Below are 17,260 nucleotides of genomic sequence, written 5' to 3'. Positions count from 1 at the left end.
AACCGGACCCTAAATTTTCAGTTAGTATCACTTGGTGCTGTCTGTGAGAAAACTTGAGTTGAGACGTAGAGATAGTAGGCCGAAGAGGAAGCAGAAGAACTAACTCAGTATCGTCCCGTCCTCAGATGATACCCGAACAATCTTGTCCTGATATGAGACATGAACAACCTCGTCCTGAGACGAGGGCCGAGCAGCCTCGTCCCAATGAGAATGTGGGGAACCTGACCCTGAAACAACCAGGTCAATTCATTAACAAGACAGTAGACGAGACCATGAAGAGGAACCGAGAATCTATGTGTGCCGAAAAACAGACCACTCGCAAGGAACGAGAGGAGAATGCTGAGGGCTATCAGAGCAGGGTTGAAGAGACGCGGCCCCTCCCAAATGGGGAGAATCTTGAGATGGAAGAGATGTGGAAGGAGATAAGAATCTTGAGGCAGCAGTTGGGAAACAGAGCCCTCGCGTCCAAAAGAGAGTCCTTTTCCCCCCGCCATTTTGGAAGAAGGGCTTCTCCCAAGTTTTCGACAATCAAGCGTGGGAGAGTACGACGGGCGTACTCACCCAGAAGAACACTTGGGGAGATTTGAAAATGCGGCTCTGTTGCATCAGTACTCAGATGGAGTTAGGTGCAGGGTGTTCCTTGGCACGTTGGTGAGATCAGCCCAGAAATGGTTTAATACGCTGCAACCCAACTCCATACGGTCTTTCGAGGATTTTTCTACGGATTTTCTTACACAGATTTGCTAGCAGCAAGAGATATCAAAAAAATTATCTAATCATATTCGTGATGAAGCAACAAGAAGAGGAAACTTTGCCAGAATTTATCCAGCGTTTCAACAATGCAGCGCTGGAGTTACCAGCGGCGACCCATGACATTATGATAAGTGCCTTCTGTGGGGCCCCACATTAGGTGGTATCAGAGCGTAAGATATTTGGGAACAGGGTAGATCGAGTCAGTTTGAATTGATTGATCATGTGATATAATTGTTAGTATTTTCATTATGCTATGACGTGAAATACATGATTTAAATTGAGATATTATATTGTTGAGTTTTATTCGAGATTTTTGAGATTGTTGAGTCTCGAGAGCCAGAGATGATTGATACAAGATTGAGATGATTGTGATTTTGTGATTTTATATGTGTTTGATCTATTGTATATCAGACATGGCTACTCGAGGTAGAGGTCGTGGTAGACATAGACAGAACGTACCAGTGGCACAAGATCAGGGCAGTGCTACTCATACTCAGATGGATATAACTCCGACTCCGATGGAGATACTGTTAGCCAGATTTCAGTCTTTGCACCCACCGATGTTGAAGGGTACCGAGAATGCATTAGAGTGTGAGAACTGGTTGGAGAATATGGATCAATTATTTGAATCTCTTGAGTATCCAGATGATCGTAGAATCAAGTTAGTTGTTCATCAGTTATTGGATGTTGCTAAGAGTTGGTGGATCATGACCAAGGAAGCTTTAGAGGGTCGAGATACGATTGTTACCTGGGATATTTTTAAATCTGAATTTTATCAGCGTTTCTTTCCTACCTCTTACAGGAAAGATAGGGGAGCCGAGTTTGCAAATTTAAAGCAGGGAAATTTGAATATTGAGGACTATGCTGCTAAGTTCTCGAATTTACTGAGATTTGCTCCTCATGTAGCATCTGATGAAGAAGCTAAGGCCGATCACCTCATAAATGGTCTTAACCCTGATATCTTTACCTTGGTTAATACCGGAAGGCCTAACACTTTTGCTGAGGCTTTTGATCGAGCCAAGGGAGCTGAAACCGGAATCATTAGGCAGACAGGTTCTCAGATGCAACGACCCCAACAGCCACAATATCGACAACAGTTCAGACAGGGTAATAATGGCGGTAACAGTGGCAACATAAGAGAGCAGTTTCTGGCTAGAGGCAAGAAATTTAAGAGGCATGGTAGTAATTTTTCGAGTTCTAGTGGATCAAGACAGTCTGGTTCAGTTTAGAGTACTGGTTATTCAGGTCCGATTTGTGATCAGTGTGGTGGTAGACATTATATCGATCAGTGTAGAGGAGTCTCGGGAGCTTGCCACTTGTGTAACCAAGTGGGACACTATGCTCGAGTGTGTCCTAACCGTGGCAGTGATATGTCTCAGAGTGGGGGATCATCGCGACAGACACCTCACCAGAATCGTCAGAACCCTACAGTTCATTCCTATCAGCAATCAAACCGGCCAGATCAGAATAAACAGAGTGGTAGCCACATGGTAGGACAACCACCTAGACAACAGGGTCGAGTTTTTGCACTCACGGAGGATGAGGCACATAATGCTCCAGATAATGTCATTGCAGGTAATTGTTTTCTCTCAGGTTATCCTGCTTATGTTTTGATGGATACTGGTGCATCACATACTTTCATAGCTGAGCACTTTGTCTCATTGCATTCACTGCATTCTATGCCATTATCATCTACATTATCTATTTCTACTCCACTGGGCAAAGTGATGAGGTCAGCAGAAATGATAAGTGGTTGTGAATTTCGTTATGAGGATAATGTCATTGAGCTTGATTGTATTGTGTTGGAGATGTCTGATTTTGACTGCATACTTGGTATTGACATGTTGACAAGATACAGGGCTACTGTAGACTGTTTTCAGAAGATTGTTAAGTTTAGGCCTGATATGACAGATCACTGGACATTCTATGGTAAGGGTTCTCGAGCTAAGATTCCTTTGATATCTGTTTTGTCCATGACTCGTTTGTTGCAGAAAGGAGCAGAATGTTTCTTGGTTTATGCAATTGATATTTCAAGGTCAGTACCTAAATTGGCAGATATTCCAATTGTTAGTGAATTTTCAGATGTATTTCCAGATGAAATTCCAGGATTTCCTCCAGTCCGAGAGATTGAGTTCAACATTGAGTTGATGCCAGGTACACAGCCTATTTCTAGAGCTCCTTATAGGATGGCGCCAATTGAACTGAAGGAACTAAAGGAACAACTTGAGGATCTATTGGCTAAAGGATATATAAGACCAAGTGTTTCACCTTGGGGTGCTCCGGTTTTATTCGTGAAGAAGAAAGATGGGTCTATGAGGCTTTGTGTCGATTATAGACAGTTGAATAAAGCCACAGTAAAGAATAAGTATCCTTTGCCAAGGATTGATGATCTCTTTGACCAGTTGCAGGGTTCTTCAGTATATTCTAAGATTGATTTAAGATCTGGATATCATCAGTTAAGAGTTAGAGAGGCAGATGTGCCTAAGACTGCTTTTCGTACCAGGTATGGGCATTTTGAATTTTTGGTTATGCCTTTTGGGTTGACCAATGCACCTGCGGTATTTATGGATTTGATGAACCGTGTGTTTCAACGGTATATAGATCAATTTGTTGTGATCTTCATTGATGATATTCTTATTTATTCAAAATCTGAATTTGAGCATGCCGAGCACTTGAGAGCTGTTTTGCAGATTTTGAGAACTGAAAAGTTGTATGCTAAATTATCCAAATGCGAGTTTTGGTTGGATAGAGTGGTTTTCCTTGGACATGTGATTTCAAGTGCTGGTATATCAGTTGATCCGAGTAAAGTTGAGGCAGTCATCAATTGGTCTAGACCGACATCAGTTCCTGAGGTACGTAGTTTTATGGGTTTGGCAGGCTATTATCGCAGATTTATTAAAGGATTCTCACAGATTGCGAGGCCAATTACCCAGCTGACACAAAAGAATGCACCATTTATTTGGTCACAAGCATGTGAGGATAGTTTTGTTGAACTTAAGAAGAGATTGACTAGTGCTCCAGTTCTGACTATTCCATCAGGTGTAGGAGGATTTACAGTGCACACTGATGCTTCACATCAAGGACTGGGTTGTGTATTAATGCAGCATGGACGTGTTGTTGCCTATGCTTCACGACAGTTGAAGCCACATGAGTCTAGATACCCAGTGCATGACTTGGAACTAGCAGCAGTGGTTTTTGCCTTAAAGATTTGGCGTCACTACTTGTATGGGGAGACATTTGAAATATTCACTGATCATAAGAGTTTGAAATACCTCTTTTCACAAGCTGAGCTGAACATGAGACAGAGACGTTGGCTAGATTTGTTGAAAGACTATGATTGCGAAATAAAATATTATCCAGGCAAGTCTAATGCAGCAGCCGATGCTTTGAGCAGAAAAGTATGTAATATGTCTTTGATCACTAGCAGTGTATCTGATCTAGTAGAAGAATGTTGTCTTTCTGGTTTGGATTTTGTGGTAGATACTCAACCTGTAAGAGTATTTATGATTCAGGCAGAACCCGAGTTGTTTGTTAAAATTAAAGAGGCCCAAAGGTTAGATCAAAGCATTCAGAAATCAGTTGAACTCGTCAGATCAGGACATCGATCAGAATTTCAGGTCAATAATGAGGGTATTTTGTTTGTGAATGATCGTATTGTAGTTCCTAATATTTCAGAGTTGAGGATGCAGATTTTGCATGATGCTCATTGCAGTAAATTCAGTGTACACCCTGGAAGTAAAAAGATGTACAATGACTTGAAGAAACAATTTTGGTGGAAAAGAATGAAATCTGACATAGCAGAATTTGTATCTCGTTGTTTGAATTGTCAACAAGTGAAAGCAGAAAGGAAGCGACCAGGAGGTCTTCTGCATAGCCTTAAGGTTCTAGAATGGAAGTGGGACCATATCACCATGGACTTTGTCACGAAATTGCCGAGGTCGTCGAGGGGTTGCGATGCAATTTGGGTTATAGTTGACAGATTAACCAAGTCTTCGTGTTTTATTCCTTATCAGATGACATATAGGTATGATCAGATGGCTAGATTGTACATCAGAGAAGTTTTGAGATTGCATGGTGTGCCCAAGTCCATTGTATCAGATCGTGATCCCAGATTTTCTTCTCATTTTTGGCAGAGTTTACAAGAGGCCCTTGGTACTCGTTTGCATTTGAGTACAGCATATCATCCTCAGACAGACGGACAGTCAGAACGTACTATTCAGACATTAGAGGATATGCTGAGAGATGTAGTTATGGATTTTGGCATTGGTTGGCAGGATTCGTTACCACTTGTTGAGTTTTCTTATAACAACAGTTATCAAGTGAGCATTGGAATGTCACCATTTGAAGCACTGTATGGCAGAAAGTGTCGATCTCCTTTGTATTGGGACGATTTATCTGAAGCACCAATTGTAGGACCTGATATGATAAGAGATATGACAGAGAAGGTGAAATTGATTTAGAGTCGTATGAGAGCTTCTCAGGATAGGCAGGCTAAGTATGCGAACATCAGGAGACGACCGTTGATTTTTGAGAAAGGTGACAGAGTTTTTTTGAAAATATCTCCTTTCCGTGGTACAGTTAGATTCGAAAAGAAGGGTAAATTATCACCGAGATTCATAGGTCCGTATGAGATTTTGGAACGTGTTGGTGATTTGGCTTATAGATTAGCTCTTCCTCCCGCGTTATCAGGTGTTCATGATGTTTTTCATGTGTCCATGTTGAGGAAATATCATCCAGATCCTTCACATGTACTTCCACTCGATGAAGTTGAGTTAGATCAGAATTTGAGCTACATTGAGAGACCGATTAAAATTCTAGATAGAAAAGATAAGCAACTCAGAAATAAATTGATACAGTTAATTAAAGTACAGTGGAACAGACATGGTGTCGAAGAGGCAACTTGGGAGTTAGAAGATAAAATGAGACATAAATATCCAGAGTTATTCAAATGAAGTACGCTTTTATTCTCGGTTTTATTTTCAGTATTGTTCATTACATCTTAGACTTGAAAGAGATGATTGATTTCGAGGAAGAAATATATTTTTAGAGGGGAGGAATTGTAATGCCCGAATTTCGAAAAAAAATAAAATTGTGGCAGTAGTTTTGATGGTTTATGGCTTAACGTTATGGTATGAATGGTAATGAATGTTATAGAATAGAATAGATAATGGATGGGTAGAATCAAAGGTTGAATTTGAGCTAAATAGGTAATGGAAGTGCAGAAACGGTATGAAAAATGTGGCAGTAGTTGTGGTTTTTAGCATAATGTTTTGTTTATTGATCCAATTGATGTGAGGCCACTTTTATTAGAAAGATAAGACATAAGGCTATAACTTTCTTATTTTGAGTTTTGGTCAAATCATTAGGGAAGATGAGCCAAAAGAGCCCCGAAGTGTGTCGTGAATATCGTCGTTCCTACAATGACACATGTTGGGAGATTGAGCATAACTTTTTACTCATACCTTCAAATGACATGAGGCTAATTGGAGATGCAAGCCAAGACATAGGGCTACAACTTTGTAGTTTACCACTTTCGCAAATTCTGACGTTAAAAATACGTTTTGGGCAGAATACTGCGCGCCATCGCGCAGGATCCAGCGCCCTAGCGCGCCGGTTTCTGAAATTTTTGGGGTTTGGGCAGCAAGGGGCGCGCGCCTGTGCCAAAACACGCGCNTCGGTTTAGAGCTAGGGTTCCTCATTTCTCCTTCAATCCAATTTCTTCCAAGACATTAATCTTTTATTGAAGCCTTAATCTTTGCTTGGAGATTAGAAGTTCTTCTCCTCAAGAGTTTAGAAGCAAGGTAAGAAAGCTTATTTCCTTGGGTTAGTGATTGAAGGGAAAACAATGGGTTGTTTGGTTTGAGTGTTGAGGTAAAGTTGTTAATATAATGATTGATGGTATTGTATGTATTGATATTTTGGAAAAAAAATGGAATTGTAGAGGAGCTAACTCTTTAGCACTCACGTCACGTGTTTGACAAAATGATTCAATGAATGTTTTTATGTCATATTACGGTTAAGAAATGATATGGATTCCTTCTTTACACAATTGTTGGGATTTGAGTTTTCTTGAATATCAAAATTGCGGATCTTGATTCGAAGCATTATTGAATTAATTATGAATTTTGTACAGAAATTGCTCTGTTTTGATAAATGATCCGAGTTCTTGAGTTATAGTAGACTTCGAAGGTTCAAGACTTCTCACCTACACATTTCGATCTTCTTTTGGTAATATTTGAAAGGTATGTTACGGTCGGTAACATACGAGGTAAAAGTATCATTTTTATTTTAAATTGAAAATTCTATGGCTCGATGAATTACTTGTGATTTGATGATGATTGTGGCCTTGAGATGAGTTTATTATAATATCGAAATGATGATATTGATTTGCATCATTACATTGCATATTGAGCCACTTGTTGATTCAGATTTGATATGGCGGAGGTCGCCTTGATTTATTGATTTGTTGGACGTATGGGGCTATAGTTGAGTTGGCATAGTGTATGCGGAGGTCGCTGCTATGGCCTGAACACTCTCTATATGCGCACCATAGTCCTGGGATTGTAGAACACAGCACCCCACCTCGAGCGGATGAGTCGGTGGATGTTGCTGGGGGATTCTCTTTCCTTGGGTACCCTATGACCAGATGATTCACTTGATCTTGAGATTTATTGATAGCCCACAGCTTCTGATCATGCATTGCATTATATTGCATCTTTATGAATTTAATATGAAATATTTGTCACTTTAATTCTCATATATTATTGATTGTATCATACTGGGTTTATACTCACCGGCATGTCCGGTACCTCTTGTTTTCATGTGCTTGACGGTAGGTGAGGCGAGGCTTGGGATGCCAGAGTCCAGCTCAAGGCGAGGAGATACGAGTTAGAGTGGGATTCTCGGGTCTTAGGAGCTATTTTATGATATTGGGATTTCTTTATTTTGGCATGTTGAAAATTATATTTCAAACATTTGAGACAATTAAATTATTTTGACGATGTTTATGTGGATTTGTGAACCACAAATTATGTATTTTACTCTATCATTTGGTTTGTTACAATTATAATTATTAGTATTAGATATTGGACCCGGGGCCCCACACCTTCACCCAAGGACTGAGAGGAGGAGAATTCTTCAAATCACTGGTCAATAAACCTTCGTTGAGCTATGATGATCTTTTAGCTCGGACAGAAAGGTACGTGAACCTAGAAGATTCACAATGGCACAAGAGGATGGAGCAACGACCTGAAGGAAGTAGGGTTGAGGGGGCGGAGAAAAGGGGTAGGGAGAGAAGTGTGGGTGAGAGAGAAGAGGATAAAGCTAGAGGTAGAGGACAATTCTCATCTCATGTTCCTCTGAATAGGAATCGAGACAAGGTGATGGAGGTGAGGGAATCAGAAGAGAAGTGGGAGAAATCGCAGAGAGTTGAGAGTGATGCTAGATTGACTCCGCTTGATAGACAAGAGAAAAGAAGAGCAAAGAGAAAAGTTGGAGAATGCGCATGGCAATACTTTAACGAGGCCCTGGAATGCTTACCACCTTAGAAAATATTACTCTTGACTTTAATGTTAATGTATTTCGTTTCTGAATGTTTCCTGCATAATCTGTTGAAAATTAATAAAACCAAGTTCTTGTATTAAGTTCTTGGATGTTGTTCTATTATGAGGATGACATGAGCTTAAATTTACCTACTTTGGCTATGTCTAGTAGAGGAGGAGAGTTTGGGAGATTGAAAATTGAATTTTTCTACTTGGGCTATGCCTAGTAGAGGAGAAGATGTGAGGAGATTGAAAATTAAATTTTCCTACTTGGGCTATACCTAGTAGAAGAGAAGAGTTTGGGAGATTGAAAATTGAATTTTCCTACGTGGGCTATGCCTAGTAGAGGAGAAGAGGTTGAGAGATTGAAACTTAAATTTTCCTACTTTAGCTATGCCTAGTAGAGGAGAAGAGATGAAGAGATTGAAAATTAAATTTTACTTACTTAGATTGCGTCTAGTAGAGGAGAAGAGTTTGGGAGGAGAAAAATTAAATTTTACGTAGTTAGGTTGTGCCTAGTAGAGAAGCAGAGTTTGGAAAGAGAAAATTAAATTTTATCTACTTAGGCTGTGCCTAGTAGAAGAGAGAGTTGAGGAGGAAAAAAAATTAAATTTTATCTACTTAGGCTACGCCTAGTAGAGGAGAAGAGTTGGAGAGAGAAATAAGATTTATTTTCCTGCTAAGGCATAGCCTAGCAGAAGAGTCATGGGGTGAGGAGGTGGAATTTATTATTTTTCTGCTAAGGCATCGCCTAGTGGAGGAGTCAGGGGGTGAGGGTGTGAAAGTTTTATTTTCCTGCTAAGGCATCGCCTAGAAGAGGAGTCATGGGGTGAGGAGGTGGAATTTATTATTTTCCTGCTAAGACATCGCATATGGATGAGTCAGGGGGTGAGGGTGTGAGTTTTATTTTTCTACTAAGGCATCGCCTAGCGGAGGAGTCAGGGGGTGACGGTGTGAAAGTTTTATTTTCCTGCAAGGCATCACTAGAAGAGGAGTCAGAGGGTGAGGGTGTGGAGGTTTTATTTTCCTGCTAAGACATCGCCTAGCAGAGGAGTCAGAAGGTGAGGTTGTGGCTGCGAGGCGAGGGGAGGTGCGCGCTAGGGCGAGGGTAAGGCTGTGGCGGCGGGGCGAGGGGAGGAGCAGGTTGGCGAGAGGACATGCTGGGGCGAGGCTAAGCTAGGATAGGAAGGGCGAGGATGAGCAGAGTCTGGCGGAAGGACGAGGGGCGAGCATGCTGGTGGGCAAGGGCGATGGGGGAAGAGACGATGGGGCGATGGGCGAAGGGTAGAGGGCGAGGCCTGGCTGGTGCGGACAAGAAGCGAGGCAGATGGAAAGGCAAGGCGAGGCGAGAACTAGGATAGGGGCGAGACGAGAACATGGTGCTGGCGAGACGTGTGCTGGAGAGACGTGGGGGCGAGGGTGAGCCTGTGGCTGCTGGGGCAAGGGGAGGAGCACGTTGGCGAGGGTGCTGCGGGCTGGTGGGAGAGCAAGGGAGGTTGGTGAGGGCGCCGCGGGCTGGTGGGCGAGAGCGAGCGAGCGGAGGAGACGATGTGGCGAGGCGCAAGCGAGAGGCTATAGGGGCAAGGGCGAAGGCTGGCGCGGCGCTTGCAATCTAGGTAAGTGAGTGTGGGCGCAGCTGTTGGGGAGGTGATCGGGCGAGGGTGAAACTGCACTAGGGCTAGCGCGCGGGTGAGGTGTAGGCGGGGGAGAGCTGGTGAATGAAGGCCAGAGAAAATTCTACGCGGGAGAAGTGAGAATGAAGTGAGAAAGGGACATCTATTTACAGGGAAGACCCATATTAGATCTGGTCCTTCAGAGTTGGGAGGTGATTTAATTTGCTTCAAAATTTTTGGAGGCTAACGAGCGGCAGGAGGAGAATACACTACCCACCTGTTGTATCCCGATGACAATGCAAGTAATTGAACTTCGAACCTGCGATTCAGTTCGACTTGGGAGGGGGAGACTTTTAAAACCCTATGAATGGGCCCATTCATAGATTATCATTTATATATCATACACTACAAGAAAAATCGGATTCAACAACACATCAAAGACAACAGTTTTTAATAAAACCGTTGTTTTGTTACTTTTAACAACGGTTTTAACAAAAATCGTTGTCGTAGCCTAAAAAAATCCGCTCAAAGACAACAATTTCTTTAACACCGTTGTCTTTGATACATCTACGACAACGGTTTTTAAAAACCGTTGTCTATGAGCGTTTTTTTTGGGCTACGACAACGGTTTTTAAAAACCGTTGTCTATGAGTGTTTTTTTTTTGGGCTACGACAACGATTTTTAAACTGTTGTCTATTAGCGTTTTTCTTCAAGCTACGACAACGGTTTGTAAAAAACCGTTGTCTTTCAACTGGTTTTTCTATAAATTTGTTGTCAATATTACATTTTACGACCGTTTAAGTAAAATCTGTCTCTAAAATTAGCGACGGTTATACTATACAGTCACTAATTTAAATCTTGCGACGGTTAAAGTATAACCGTCGCAAAATTTAGCGACGGTTTTAAGCAACACCGTCGCCGATGTAAATATAGCGACGATTTTGTAAAAAGTGTCGCTAAATTTAGCGACGGTTTTTGAATAACCGTCGCTAATTTTAGCGACAGTTTTGGTAATACCGTCGCCGATCTATAATTAGTGACAGTTTATACTTAACCGTCGCTATATTTAGTGAAGGTTTTGAATAACCGTTGCTAAATATAGCGACAGTTATTATAAAAGCGTCGCTAATTTTAAATCGGCGACAGTTAAAAAAATAACCGTCGCTATTTGCGACGGTTAAAGTCAAAACTGTCGCAAACTGTCTATAAATATCCCCACCACTACAAGAAAAATGATTTTCCGCAGCACGTCATCAGCGGCGGGCATTAAAAGCACGCTGCGAATATTACTTTTAACGGCGTGCACTCATATGTGCGCTGTTGATATTATTGCACTTGATAGTGTTAACGGCGTGCATAAAAAGCACGCTGCGGATAAGTAATATCCGCAGCGTGCGTTTATGTGTGCCGTTAAAAAATTATATAAACGACAGCGTGCATGTAAATGTGCGCCGTTAATATTTAGCGACGGTTTTTTGAAAACCGACGCAATATTCATATTAGCGACAGTTTCTTTCAAACCGTCGCTATATTAGCGACGGTTTTAACGTTAGCGACGGTTCAATACAACCGTCGCAAAATTCAAATTAGCGACGTTTATATTATAACCGTCTCTAATAGCAACGGTATAAGTACGTCGCTATTAGCGACAAATTAGCGACGGTTTAATACAAAACTGTTGCTAAGAGCGACGAGAAAACCAAAACCGTCGCAAATTGTCTTTAAATATCACCAGTCGAACAATTTCCTACCACACCGCTTCATAACACTTAAAATTTTTCTCTCTTGAGCAATTTAAGTTTCGATTTAAGATACGTTTTTTTGTTTCAATTTTTTGTAAATTTTTAAGTGTTAGTTAAGATGAATATTGTTATTATAGTGTACGTTTTTTTAAGATTTATTAAATTATAAACGTAATTTTTTTTAATTTTAATAACAAGATTAGCAACGGATTTGGCATAAACCGTCTCTAAAATTAATGACAGTTATTTTAATTCGGTCGCTAATTAGCGACGGGATTTTTGAAACTTCGTCGCAATTTAGTGACGGTCTTTTAAAATAGCGACGGAATTTTAGAACCGTCGCTAATATTAGCGACGGAATGTTAAAACCGTCGCTAATTAGCGATAGTTATGCTATGACTATCAACATCGTGCGTAGGCGTGCCGCGAATAATAGTTTTAACGGCGTGCGTAGCGGATAATTGTATTAACGGCGTGCTTATGCACTCCGAGAATAATCTTGAACTTTCAACAGCTTGCAACTTTGCAGCGTGCAATGTGCGCCGCGAAAAGCGAATTTGCGCGCTGCGAAAAGCCAATTTTGTTGTAGTGCACCCTCGGTCAATTTTCTACCATACCACTTCACAACACTTAAAATTTTTCTCCCTTACACAATTTTAGTTTCGATTTTCTCTTTAAAGTTTAATAAATTTTTAAAATCAAGAATATAGTATTTTCGACGGTAAATCAAAAATATAATTAGCATATTAGATTGTGAGTTTTTTTGTATATTTATTAAAATATTAAAAGTGAATTTTTTTTTTTATTTTACTGAAAACATTAGCGACGGACAGCATACGAAACCGTCGCTAAAATTAGCGACGAAGTTTATAAAATGCCGTCGCTAATTTAGCGACGGTATTTTAAACCGTCGCTGTTTAGCGACCGTTTAAATTACGACCGTCGCTAATTGTAGCGACGGTTAACGATGATGTCCGTCGCGAATTAATTTTGTAATTACCACATCACTCCAAAACCGTTGTCTTTTAGCGAATGCTTTAACCACATGACCTTTAACAACGGTTTTATATACCTTCGACAATGGTTTTTCACCGTCGTCTTTAGACGTCTACGACAACGGTTTTTCACCGTTGTCTTTGAGCACACCCTTTAACCACAGGGCTTTTAACAACGATTTTATTTGACCTACGACAACGGTTTTTAACCGTTGTCTTTTGCCTTTTTTTAGTAGTGATACCACATTTTTAAAATCGTGATTTTTTATGATTGGGGTGAGTTTTTATTAATTGGTCTCGAAACATATTCTCGCACCCATGTTTTTAACAAACATTTTTAATTTTTAGTTTTATTCTAGGTCGATTTTTGTATGAAACAATCAAAAACTCGTCCCAGAATATATAAAACCCTTTTTTTAAAACATTTCTCAGGCCATCTCCAACCCATATCCTCTATTGTTCATCCTCTATCATCTAAATAGATATTCATGATCTCTATTTTCAAAAACCTTCTCCAACCCATATCCTCTAAATATTACTTAATACTCTATTTCTTTAATTTATTTCATTTTCAACTCATTTCCTTTAAATATTAAGAAATACTCTATTTCTTTAATTTATTTCATTTTCAACCCATATCTTTTAAATATTACCAAATATTTCATTTCTCTAATTTATTTCATTTTCAAATACACACACATATATATAATCAATTAATTTCATAATGTATTATTTAACTAAACTTAATTAATTCGCTAAACATAACACAACTACATGTGTATTCGACTTGTTTATTTAAAACAATACATTTATTTTGTCATCAAATTGTAAACAAAAGACAACATTCATCAAACAGACATAAAATATAAATCAAGACAAACATAAACGACACATGATTTAAAGAACAACACACAAATTGACAATTAAAAATACTAATATTTCGAATTACTGTACTCCTCCCACAAATGGTCAATAAGAGCATCTCGGAGTGCATAGTGAGCCGATTTATCTTATATTTTACGATGGCATGCAAGAAACTCTTGAAATCGGACATGCTCATTACGTGCCATTTCAACATCTGGGATGGGTGCCTCACGATAATCTGTGACTGGCACATTCAATTCCCTTTCGTCTTCAATAATCATATTATGCATTATAATGCATGTTGTCACGATATCATGCAGCACTTGTTTGCTCCAAACTCGTGCAGGTCCAGTGATTATCGCCTACTTTGATTGCAATACTCCAAATGCTCGTTCAACATCTTTTTTACAACTTTCTTGTCGTGCTGCAAAATATTTTTTCTTTGGACCTTAAGGATTGTGGATTGTTTGCACTAGAGTAGCCCACTTTGGATATATACCATCTGCTAGGTAATATCCCATGGTGTATTCTTTTCCTTGTATGACATAGTTAGCAGGGGGAGCTACACCATTGACCAAATTAACAAAGAGATGGGATTTTGATAACACATTAATGTCATTGTTTGAACCTGACAAACCAAAGTATGCATGTCATATCCACAACTCGTAATCTGCTACGGCCTCCAAAATGATGGTTGGTTTCCCGCTACGACCAACATATTGTCCAGCCCAACCTGTTGGACAGTTTTTCCACTTCCAATGCATACAATCTAGGCTTCCTAGCATCCCCGAGAATCCACGTTGTTTTCCAATAAGGAGAATCCTTTCAATGTCCTCAGCATTTGGAGACCGAAGATACCAGTCACCAAAAACCTCCACCACAGCACGACAAAATCTTTTTAAACTTTCAATCGCAGTAGACTCTCTGATTTTAATATACTCATCCGTTGAATCTGCCGTCATACCGTATGCTAAGATACGCATTGCAGCTGTTATCTTTTGGTATGGGGACAACCTGGGCCTCCCCAACGCATCTACTTTCTGTACGAAGTAATTGTCATGTTGTTGAACGGATTCCATAATTCGCAAGAATAGCCAACGAGACATTCGAAAACGTCTCTTGAACATTGATTCATTGTACATTGGAGACTCAGAAAAATAGTCATTGTACAAGCTTTGTTCGGCAGCTAATCTGTCTCGATTAATCACAACATGGCCATTGATCGAGCCTTGACGGTGCAAATTATCACTTTCTTGGAAGTAATTGGAGCCAACGGTAGCACTGTTTATGAGTTGGCTTAAAACCGTTTGTTGTTTGTCAATGCGATTCAACTCATTCTGTATGTTGGCACTAGGTTGATTTTCGTCGTTAGATGACGACGAGGACACATAGAAAGAAAAACTTGAAGGACCTCCTTCATGAAAATTCATTTTTGAGCAAGTTGAGTAAATTATCAAGAAGTCACTGGTCTTTAAATAAGTGGTGACACTTATTAGTTTAGTTATGTTAGATATTTTAATTTATTTTTAATATTATATGGAATAAAAGCCAACTCATTTTTTTTGTCACGGGTTGTGTATTTCAATAAAGCCAACTGACAAGGGGGGTTGTCTAATTTATATAATGCATGTTGTCACGGGCTATGCATTTCTACTAAAAGCCAACTGAGGAGTTATCTAGTTGCAGTCAGCTGTCACGTGGTGTCTAGTCATAATCAGAGACAACTCAATAGCCCACTCTTGTCTATATATTAGCTGTCACGGGTTGTGCATTTCAAATAAAAACCATGTGATGGGTTGTCTAGTTGCAGTCATCTATCACGTGTTGTCTAGTCACAATCAGAGACAACTCATCTGTCAACTCTTGTCTATATTTTTTGCAGTTGTCACGGGTTGTGTATTTGTTAGCAAAGAAAAGTCATTTGGCATGAGTTTTCACCCACTAATAAATTAAAAAAACTCTATAATATTTCAGAGATGCATTGTACATTTAAAATAAAGTTCTTTCAATACACACCTTTAGATCAAATTTCGTATCCCCAAACAAATCAATCTAAATAATTTAAATTTCTACCGTTAGATCAGATTTAATTTTAATTGAGACCGTTGATCCAGATTTCTTATCAAAATGTTTTGGCTATAAATTGAAGCATCATACGAAGCTTTGAGACCACTCCTACAAATTGAATAATTATTTACAATCAAATGACTTTATCTAAACGTGGTGATGCCTTCAAAATCGAGGAGGACAAACTACTCGTGATGGCTTATCTTGATGTCTCCCAAAATCCAATAATTGGTATAAACCAATCACGCGATAGGTTATAGTCACGAGTGGCAGCTACATACAACGAACAACTCGCTGGTAACTCAACAGAGCCTCGTACTACTAAGGCCCTCCAATGTCGCTGGTTCAACATAAACAAGATTGTCCAAAACTTTAGTTCATTTGTTAGCCAGGTGAAACGNTCAACATAAACAAGATTGTCCAAAACTTTAGTTCATGTGTTAGCCAGGTGGAACGTAGGCGTCCAAGTGGTGCTTCTGAGAAAGACATTGTGAGTAATTAATTTTTTTTATCATATTTCTGTGAAACTATATTTTTTTACTTTATGCGACTAAGATACAATTCATACCTTATTATAGTTGGATCAAGCAAAAGCCTTATTTAAGCAATCAGCTGGATCGACTTGGCCGTTGGATCATGTATGGTCTTTGCTTAAAGACCAAGAGAAGTTTAGGTCATCAAACGCCATTTTACCGAATTTCATAGCAAACCGCGGGAATATCGACTCATCCCAATCTGAGTATTCTCCCAACACAGAATCACCAACACCCGATTCTGGAGGGCTATCTGGGTTAGCTATAAACCTGGATGAAGACAATCCATCAGGAGGGAGTTCTCAGTGTCCAATTGGCATAAAAAAGGCCAAAGCAAAAAGAAAAGATACTGAAGAACACTTGAAGGACATTTCCACCATGGCCAAATGTACTGAGAAAATGGTGGCTGTTATGGAGAATGCTGAGGTATATCGACAACAACTCATTGATGTTGAGAAACAAAGGAATGCGATAATGACTTTTAAAGAAGAAAACAAAATACTAAGGATGAACCCTATGTGCGTTGATGAATCAGTCCGTGCATATTTGATCAAAGAACAACAAAAAATTTGACAGAAAAGAATGGAGACGGGGGATGGCTCCGACGGAACTTCTACACCGTTTGTACAGTTCTTCGGAGGAACTTCACCATCCGGGTCCGACCTTCCACCATATTAGTGTTCTCTCATAATTGCAATGAACTAAGAATGTGTTTATCTTTATTGTTGTGCGTGTGTGTGTGTGTGTTTTTTTTTTGGTGATATGTTTATCTTTATTGTTGTGTGTGTTTCTTTATTGTCTACTTTATTATGTTTACAAATATCGCATGTTTATCAAGTTAAGTTAAATCGATAATAAATGTTTGTATATGTTATGTATTTTTTTGTCATTACATTGTTCATTAATTCTATTTCGTGACTATTATAAATTGTAAATTATAATTAATTCATTCAAAAAAATAAAACAATTAAAATAAAATTTTCAGAATTAAATAATTCAAAATATAAAATATAAAATAGACAAAANTTATTATGTTTACAAATATCGCATGTTTATCAAGTTAAGTTAAATCGATAATAAATAATTGTATATGTTATGTATTTTTTTGTCATTACATTGTTCATTAATTCTATTTCGTGACTATTATAAAT

The 17,260-nt window shown here is 39.3% G+C and overlaps 1 protein-coding gene and 1 pseudogene across 1 annotated transcript; one reads left to right on the top strand and one right to left on the bottom strand.

The window, feature by feature from the left end:
* Positions 1-13,958: 13,958 nt before the first annotated feature.
* On the bottom strand, positions 13,959-15,853 carry LOC140983287 (uncharacterized; annotated as a pseudogene).
* Positions 15,714-16,941, top strand: LOC140982128 (glutathione S-transferase T3-like). The gene is made up of 4 exons (XM_073448545.1): positions 15,714-15,785; positions 15,837-15,968; positions 16,025-16,066; positions 16,155-16,941. Exons 1-4 carry the CDS (start codon positions 15,714-15,716, stop codon positions 16,680-16,682), a joined length of 774 nt encoding a protein of 257 aa, XP_073304646.1. The 3' UTR covers positions 16,683-16,941.
* Positions 16,942-17,260: the final 319 nt, after the last annotated feature.

The sequence above is a fragment of the Primulina huaijiensis genome, chromosome 8 (genome assembly GCF_012295235.1).
Source record: "Primulina huaijiensis isolate GDHJ02 chromosome 8, ASM1229523v2, whole genome shotgun sequence".
Taxonomy (NCBI): Eukaryota; Viridiplantae; Streptophyta; class Magnoliopsida; order Lamiales; family Gesneriaceae; genus Primulina; species Primulina huaijiensis.
Note: the sequence above shows the minus strand (reverse complement) of the source record. Positions and strands in the feature narration are given on the sequence as shown.